We start from the raw sequence: 9,392 nt of genomic DNA, 5'->3' as shown, positions 1-9,392 counted from the left end.
GGGGGCTGCTCATGTGCTAGGTCCCGGGAGCTGGCTAGAGGTGGGGAGAGGGAGGGGAGGGTGGAAGGGGGTACGTGCAGCAGAGCTCGCCCAGGCAGTGCAGGTGTAGATGCAGTCCTCCCCTCCCCCATCCATCTCACAGATGTCCCCACTGCACTCTGCATGGGGCTGAGTCCCACCTGCTCCTGCCCAGGGCAGTATACACCATGCTTCTGCCCACCCTGGTCCTGGGCCAGCATGAACAGCTTCCTGGTGGGGCTGCTCCCAGTGTGGTTGCAGCTACCTGGGTACTGGTCAGCTCCCCCTGCCTCCAACAGCTCCTCCTCCTCCTGCCAATTGATTGTATCTGGCCCACAGTGCTTGGCATGGGGTTGAGTCCTGCTCGCCCCTGCCTGGGATAGCTCGTGCCCTGCTTTCGGTCTGGGCAGCAGGAAGTGCAGGGAAGCTGTGGTCACATGAGCTGGGCAGCAGATGCCCAGCCAGGTGGGGGTGGGAAACTGCAGCCATGTGGCTCCTGCCCCAGTGTGCAGAGCTTCAACAGCATCTGCTGCCCAGCATGTGTCCCCAAGGCTCTCCCAAAATGGGAGCAGGTTGCGGGCTGCCCCAAGCAAAAGAGAACATTGCTTAGCCCCATGTGGACCACTGTGGGCCTGAGACAATCAATTGGCAGGTCCTCTCCGACTCCAATTAGTTGGAAGGTTCAATCCAGCCCACAGGCCATTTTTTGTTGACCCCCATATAAAATTTTATTATCAAAAATGAGATTTATATTCATTATGTTTTAAATCTATTTTGCACTGTGGTGTGTCCTAAACACATTGGTTTGTTGATGGGGGGGGGAGGGGGAACTTGAGTTCACAATAACATTGTTTTAATTATTGATTATAATGAAAATTACCCACAGACCCAAAAATGATCCAAATGTTTACTGCCAGTGATGTGGGCGGATTTTATAGCTTTTGAATGGTCTTCGAATGCTTACCACTCTACACTGAGAGCCTTGTAAATAACAAAGTATTTCTAAACCATTTAAAAAGAAATGTAATCATTAAAATGTCACTGTATGATGCACTGAGATAATTTAACTTCATGTAGACTTCAAAAAAAGTAATATGATCAGTAAAAATGACATCTAAAGCAGTTGCTAAAAGCAGTATTTCCATTTATAAATGACGGTTTTTATCCAAGCATTTTGACAACCCATAAAAAGCACTGTTAAATCATTCAAGTCCTTGATTCAACATAGTACTTAGGCATGAAGAGAATTTTAAGCACACGGGTAGCTCCACTGAATTCAAGAGGACACATGCTTAAGAGCTCAGATGCTTAAGTTACATAGGTGCTTCAGTGTCTTGCTGAATCAGAGCTTCAATTCTGAAACTGCTGCTGAAAAAGCCATTTACTCAGGGGTACAAAGCGCAGAGGGCAAGATCCAATTTTTCTCTTTGGGTATTAGTGGAATTCAGAAGGAACAACACTGAAACTGAAGACATTACATTGACGTAAAACATGGTTTGGAAGGAGAGAACTGGGACAATGTTTTTTACAATATATTTAACAGTAACTTGGAGTTAGGATTTTTATTATTTATTATATGACCCAACAAAAAGCTATTTTGGGGGCTAAATCCTGCTTCATGCTATCTGCCTAAAAAGCATGCATACAGCTGTGCTACTGCAATTTTTTTGGCATTTCTGCATCATTTGGGATGCTACAGGAAAACAGAATTGCCCTTCTTTCCTGCTAGAAGTTAAATGGAGGAGGAAGAGGTAGACCCTCCTATGTTTTAGGTCTGGTGATTAAAAGATTAGGTTCTAGGTCCTCTCTCATATCCAGCAAGGGCTTGCACCTCCTTCTCTCCTGACCCTAAATATGGTGATCAGTTTGACCCTGAGAAGAGGGGCAAAACCTTATAGCCAGAAACCTCTGGCTTTAAGTCCCAGCAAGAGCATTGGCACACTTCAGTCAAAATCCCCAGCCCTGACTGCAGACAAAACCCAGTGCTTCTGAGGAGGGCTTAAACTGCACCCTTTTCCCCTTCCCACCCACCAACACATGGAGCAGCAAGAGGAGGCGGGGCAGAACTACCTCCTATTTATCACTGACTTCAACAGGTGTTGCACCATGTTGTGGATCCAGAGGACCTAATCTTGCAGGCCCTTCCTCATTGCGAATAGCCCTTACAATTCAAGTCAATAATGACTAACAATCAAACAACTCACAAGATAAAAGGTTTGCAGGATTGAGACTATGAGCCATGACTGTGTGAAGTCTTACACACACACTTTTCATATTGTGTGTGGTCTCACTAAAGTCAGCGGCACTGCTCCAAATATGTAAATTATTTATAGGGGGTGCTGGTTGTAGCTGTGTTGGTCCAAGGACATAGGCAGACAAGGTTTTTTGGGTAAATGTAATATCTTTTATTACACCAACTAAATAATTGGAAGAACTGTTCTTTGCAAGCATTCAGGTACAAACACCCTTCTACAAAGGGTGTTTGTACCTGAAAGCTTGCAAAGATCAATTTTTTCAACTATTTAGTTGGTCTAATAAAGGATATCACATTTACCCAAAGAATCTTGTCTGTAAATTATTTTAAGCACTTAAGTTGTTGCATGACAGTCAGCTTTTTTCTTCCAGCTGCTTTCCTGATGCTGAATATCTATTATTTAACAGAAAGAAGAAAAACATTGTAAAGCACCTTCTAAGCAAAGCTTGTACTAACTGTAGGTGAATTCAGCAAACAATGCACTGATAGACAGCAACAGATTGTTTTGTGAGATTTACCAATGGACTTCCTCAAGCTTGCAGCAATGCGAGTCAGTACAATCTGGCCTGTTCTGAATGCTGTATTAGAAACTATTGTTCAGCATATCACAGTTACATGAATTATAGCCAGTATTTCAATAAGGATTATACTCTTGTATTTTTATTTTAGGGACAAATCCTGATTCCTCTTTGTAGCCAAAATGGGGGCAGGAGTCTAGACTTTGCATCTAGCATTTCTTAATGGCTGGCTCTCAGCATCTCCTTCTTTGCTGCCTTGATAATCTGGATTGCACTTTGGAGATGTGTATCACTCTGTTGGGAAAGAGATCTATATTGTTTGGTGTGTGGCAGCCTAATATATATGCCCAGGAGAACAATTTGGTTCCAGTCCTCAATTTCCATGCCTAGATGAGCTACACTGAACAGAGAAAAACCCAAAAGATAAAAGTTCAACAGTGCCTTTATGTCATAACATCTCATTGAAATATGTAACTGATGTTCACAGCTTCTTTTTCCTGGAAATATCACAGTAAACTCATCTTTAATTCTTACCCATACTGGCCTAGATTCACCTCATCTCTCTGACACCTTTGCACACAGCTCTAGCTACAGCAATGCAATACAATCAGCGCTTCATAGAAAACTGGCCCTTTCGTTCAGCATTGAATTTCAGATTTGCTCAAACCATGGGCTCTTCAACTTGCGGCTATTTTAAAATGCTGGCAAGGGGCAGCTTTCTAAGACCCATATAGGTTGTAGTAGCACAGATATAGCACCAACATGTGCGGGCAAGTCTATACTTACTGGAAGGCCTGGTTCGCCAGAAGCTCCATTTTTCCCATCTTGCCCAGGTGATCCAGGGGGGCCTGTATTTGAATCTGGCCCTGGTTTTCCTGGGAGACCAGGTAATCCAGGAGGGCCTGGAGGCCCAGGTAGACCCTTGATAAATCATAAGAATGGTGAGAAAATATTGTCACAATATGTATTCCCAATCTCAACTACCTGTCTCATTTGTATTAGCTTAGTTCCAAGTATCTTAAAATCTGATTTTAAAGTATCCTCCTTTTAAAAAAAAAATACACAATTTCTTTTTGCTAGTTTCCCCTCTCATATGCCTAATAGCCTCATTAATGCTATTCCCTTTGGTCTAGCCTGCTTTGCCTGTCTCCACAACACTGTACAACTGAGGGAGACTGATCTGGATGAATGTACTTGGATTTAGGTATCCTTCTTTTTCCACACTTCTCTCTTGCTTTCCTCCAAGTCATGAGTTCCCTTCCTCTTTTAAAATCTTCCTGTAAAGCTTCATGAAAACCTTCATGTGCTCTTTAAATTACGTTAGCTGTCCCTGAAAAGCAGTTGTAATACTGTGTATTACATATACAGTATAAAATGTGCATTTGTTATTTGATATGACTGATTCACAATGATTCAAAAGCTGGGATAATTTAAAAGTCTAGATAACAGTATATAAAGCTTCAATGTGTGACTAAGTGTACCAGGGAGCCAGAGGCTTCTGTTACTTTAAGGTGGAGAATGTAACAGACAGGAGCACTGAACCTGGGCTAGCTGCAGAAGAGACAGCTAGGGAGCTAAAGGGCTGAAAATAACTACCTCATAGCTAGCTATAGAACAAGAGGCCAATAGGACAGAGCTCCAGGGAGGCAGAAGGGGAAAAAACTGCAGCTCAGCCAGGAGAACAGCAGTAGGCTGCTCATTAGGCCCAAGGAGCATACCTGTGGCCAATCAGGGGCACACCTGACCAAAAGAGGAGAAGCTCAGAGTATACAAACCCAGATGCCTAGGGCAGAGGAACCAATGTTGTCCTGAACTCCTGCTAGCCTAGATTGTCAGGGAGTGATAACTTTAGGCCATGAACTAGGAGAGACCCAGAAGGAGGGGAGAAGGCTTCTGCAGCAATATGATGACCCAGAGGGGGGTTAAGAGTTTTAAACTAGGCAGGTGGCTGGCATGTCAGTTTTAGTTTAGCCAGAGGACCAGTTTGTAGCTGTAGGGGTGGATTGGAGGCCATACAGCAGGGTGCCTGGGACACACTGGATTTTAGCTCCTGCAAAACAGCAGGAGAGCAAGTGGGCAGGGGGAAGAGTGAGCCAGGCTAGGACCAAGATGGCCAAAGCCTCGACAGGGGCAGAGCAAGCCAAGCTAGAGCCAAGACGGGCTCTAGTGAAGATAGGGCCTGGGGCCCAGAGAGGCTTTGCTAGGACCAGAGGGCCTGGCAGACTAGTAAATGAACAAGAGTAAAACCTGCAAGGTGTGAGGCTATGGGGGGGGAGAGGGGCGGGGGGCTGAAGGCTACAACTAATGCCACTAAGGCAATTCTAGTGCCTGAAGGTGTGGATAGGGCCAACAGGACTCAGTCTCAGTGAGACACCCATGTCAGTGGGGCATGGAGCAGTAGCAAATTCTGAGTCCCTTGCCACAAGCAGGACTGGGGCCTAGCAAGTATGTAAAGCTAGGCCAAGTGGGGACCCAGTGGACACACTAAGGGACTTTGAGGAATTTTCTCCCAAGGTAAAATAAAATTTATATCAAAGTATGGCAGGCAGGAGAGCGAGGAGGTTGTCCCAAGAAACTGAGTGGAGAGGTATTTAGGTCACTAGGGCTAGGGACAGACATTCAAAAAGCCTGAACCGATTCAATCTTTGCAGTAAAGCCACGCTTGCTTTTCACCAGCTGCCTACACATTACAGTAAGAATGCTGGGATAAATGGATAGATGGTAATGTATCCCTTTGAACCTCAAATTCACATGAACTGTGCCTGCCTTGCTAATCAGTGTCATTCAGGAACCCTAGTTACAATCCCTAAAAGCTGATATTAACTAAGATTCCTGAATATGCATTCAACTGACCTGCCTACTAGTTTAACCTGGCTAGGCTAAACTGGTTTGCAACTGCACAGACAACCCAGAATCCCAGAAATGCAGGCACATGCCTGCACTGGCTTAGGCTAGAAGCTGGGGGGGGAGGAGGCGCTAGAGCATCCCTCCATTCCCTTCCACAGTACTAAGCTAAGGCGGGGCATGGCTAGGCACCCGCAGGACACCCTGATTAGGGAGGGGTACCTCCTCCCCCACCTTGATAACAGAGCATTTATCAACTTTGTTATCAGCATTTAACACCCCATCTTAAATAAAGCCCCTCTCATTAATTCAAGCTCTTCTTAAACAACTTTTTCCAAAGAAGGGAACATTCCAAGGAGGGACGTTACCAGCTACCTGTTGATTAGCTACAAAAGGGACAAAGGCAGACAGGATTGTGCCCTATCTGCCACAGCACAGACTGCAGCCAGCATGTGGTATGCCAGCTCATGCTGAGAGGTGTCTGTATAAGGCATAGGGGAGAGGGTAATCCCTGCTTAACAAGGAGTGGTGAGGAGAGGGCGGGGAGAGCAGGGGGAAGCCAGGCAGATGCCTGCAGGAGCTGCAGCTGGGGAGCAGAGGGGAGGGGCCAGCTCTGCCGTAGAGCAGAGAGCACAGCCCAGAGAGCATGCCAGGATGCTGGGGTAATCTGGTTTAACTTAAACCAGGAAGGGGTCTGGGACAGACCTTGGATAAACTAGTTTGATCCAAATCAGTTAAGTCTGATACTACATTCAACCAGGTTTATCTCAAACCGGTTTCAGTCATTTTCCAACCAGTTTATGTGCACTGAACATTTGTCCCTAGCCTAGGAAACATCATGGCTGCTATTGGCAGCTGGCCGTATCCCAGTGTGCATTAAATGTTAGTGAATACTTACTCTTAAAAGCTCATGGTCTCTGTCAAGGTCACCAGAGCCTGATCCTTCAGGGTCAAGTCTACTCTGAAATTAAAAGAATTCATTTATAAATGCTATTTTTACTGAAGGGATGAAAAACTAATGGATAAGAACACTGTTGGTGAATCACTACTTATCTCATTGTAGCTGTCATCTCCAGGTCAGACTGATCCTTTTGCAGTAAACTATATTATTACGCCCTGATTAATATTTTGTCTGCAACAGGCGGGGACACACCCAGTGTGTCTTGTGTGGACACACCCAGTGTGTGCAACAGGAGGGAGAAAAACAATCCTCCATGGCCCCATGGGGCAACCAACAAAGCCCAGAAGCATGAGAAATACCAAACACCCTCCATTTTGCTCTGCAACCTGGGGACAGCAGACATAAATTATATATATTTCACCAAATCACTAGACAGCCAGAACTCCCCTTTCTGTATCCTCTCCATAAACTTATCCCAGCAACTTTAATCTTCTTTCACACCTAAGCCAGTCTTGGACTCTGCTTAATTATCCTGCTGCTGAGCATGATTCTTTCCCATATCCACCTGCTTTATGAAAAGAGCTCTGCTGCATTTTCTCCTCACAATCTGAGAGAAGGCAGTGAGGGAGGAGAGCTCCTGAGCTTCTAACGGTTGCTCTTTGCAGAGCACTCCAGGCATAGCTACTTCTAGATCATCCCAAACCAATGCTTATCCAATTTCTTCCTCAAATCTCCAGTGATGGAGATTCCACAATTTCCTTAGGCAATCTACTTTAATGCTTCACTGTTCTAACAGTGGAGAAGTTTTTTCTGATATCCAATCTAAATATAGTCTGTTGCAACCTCAAGTCATTGGCCCATGTCCTGCTCTCTGCAGCAGCAGAAAAAAGAAAGAGGTATTCTTTTTCTTAATGGCAGCCCTTCAGATATTTGTAGACTGCTATCATGTCTCCTCCTAATGGCCTTTTTGAGAGCTGAACATGCCTATATTTCTCTCAACCTCTCCTCATGTGACTTACCTTCCAAGCAAGCAGTGCTTACAATTTGTAATCACTCACCTGTGGACCCTCTCTAACTTTTCCATGTCCTTTTTAAAATGTGGTGCCCAAACTGCGCATAGTACTCTAGGTGAGGCCTAACTGGTGCCAAAAAGGTGACTCCCATTGATGTAACCCAAAAACTACAGCTGCCTTTTGTACAGCTGTGCTATAGTGCAAACTCATATTGAGCCTGTGATCCACCAAGATTCCTAAATCCTTCCCTGCAGTGCTGTCTTCCATCCAGTAGTCACTCATGCTGTATTTATGTGCTTCTGTCACCTACTTTCCAGTTTGGTAATCATCCACAAACCTGCTAAAAAAACCCACTATTTAAGCATCCACATCATTAACAAACATGTTGAACAGCACCAGGCCCTGGACAGACTCCTGTGGAATTCCACTCAAAACCTTCTGCCATTCTGACATGAATCCATTTATAATTACCCTTTGCTTGCAGCTATTGAGACATTTGTCTATCCACCTTAGAGTAGCTTTGTCTAGCCCACATTTTTCCAATTTGTTTATGAGAAAGTCATGTGGAACATAGTTAAAAGCCTTGCTGAGGTTCAGATACACTATACTGATTACATTACTTTCATCTACCCAGCTAGTTATTTTGTTGAAGAAAAAGATCAAGTGCATTTGGCACAATTAGTAAATCCATGCTGCTTGGCTGTAATCAACATTTCCTCCTCCAGATACTTGCAAATATACTTCTGCATGATATTCTCCAGTAATTTCCCAGGAGGTGGGACCAACCAATCTGTAATTCCCATGGTCCTCCTTTTTGGCTTTCTAAAGAGGGGCATTATATTCATCCTTTTCCAGTCCTCTGGTACCTCACCTGTCTCCTATTACTTCATAAATATATATACTTTTAAAGAGGGACACTAAGTTGGTGATTTTCTAGTCCTCTGGTATATCACCTGTCTCCCACGTGATGCAGAAGAGGAGTCTAAGCACTTAGAGGACAACAAGAGGATCAGGAATAGCCAACATGGATTCATCAAGAGTAGAGCATACTGACCAACTTGATTTTTGTTCTATGATAATGTAATAGGCTCTGTGGCTGGCAGGAGGGCATTGAATGTATATACCTTGATTTTAGCAAGGCTTCTCATTCTGTTTCCCAGAACATTCTCATTCCAAAGCTAAGGAACTATGGTTATAGATGAAAACTCTGTAACCTGGCCACATAACTGATTGGAGCATTCATCAATGGCTCAATGTCTAGCTGCAAGAAGGTATTGAGTGGAGTTCCCCGGAGACCTAATGTGGGCCCAGAATTGCTTACCATAGAATCATAGACTCATAGAAGTAGGGTCAGAAGGGACCTTGTAGTCAAGTCCGACCCCCTGACTGGGCAGGAGAAAAACTGGTCTAAAATGACTCCTGCCAAGTAGGCATCAAGCCTCTTATTAAAGACCCCCAGGGTAGGAGCCAGCACCACTTCCCTTGGAAGCTGGTTCCAGATCCTAGCTGCCCTAACTGTGAAGTAGTTCTTACGGATGTCTAATTTAAACCTACTCTCCAACAACTTATGGCCATTATTCCTTGTTATGCCAGGGAGCGCTAGGGGAAACAAGGTCTCTCCCAAACCCTTCTGGTTCCCCCTAGTGAGTTTATAGATGGTCACCAGGTCCCCCCTCAGCCTTCTCTTGTGAAGGCTGAACAGGTTGAGGTCCCACAGTCTCTCATTGTAGGGTCTGCCCTGTTGTCCCCGGATCATGCGGGTGGCCCTCCTCTGGACCCTCTCCATGTTGTCCACATCCCTCTTGAAATGGGGCGCACAGAACTGGACACAATACTCCAGCTGT

At 44.8% G+C, this 9,392-nt stretch overlaps 1 protein-coding gene across 5 annotated transcripts in view; it reads right to left on the bottom strand.

The window, feature by feature from the left end:
* Nucleotides 1–9,392, bottom strand: part of COL15A1 (collagen type XV alpha 1 chain) — a 347,975-nt gene that overhangs the window by 145,184 nt on the left and 193,399 nt on the right. For 4 of the 5 annotated variants that reach the window (XM_019509150.1, XM_019509145.1, XM_019509146.1 and 1 more), the window contains 2 exons: nucleotides 6,533–6,595; nucleotides 3,577–3,711 (listed from right to left, as the gene is read on the bottom strand). In XM_019509150.1, the coding sequence (XP_019364695.1) occupies nucleotides 3,577–3,711; nucleotides 6,533–6,595 (198 nt within the window). The remainder of the gene's footprint in view (nucleotides 1–3,576; nucleotides 3,712–6,532; nucleotides 6,596–9,392) is intronic. The other variant, XM_019509148.1, reaches the window with a different exon arrangement.

This window comes from Gavialis gangeticus, unplaced genomic scaffold, assembly GCF_001723915.1.
Source record: "Gavialis gangeticus isolate Ggan-Ray unplaced genomic scaffold, GavGan_comp1, whole genome shotgun sequence".
NCBI lineage: Eukaryota > Metazoa > Chordata > Crocodylia > Gavialidae > Gavialis > Gavialis gangeticus.
This window is presented reverse-complemented; position numbering and strand designations above follow the sequence as displayed.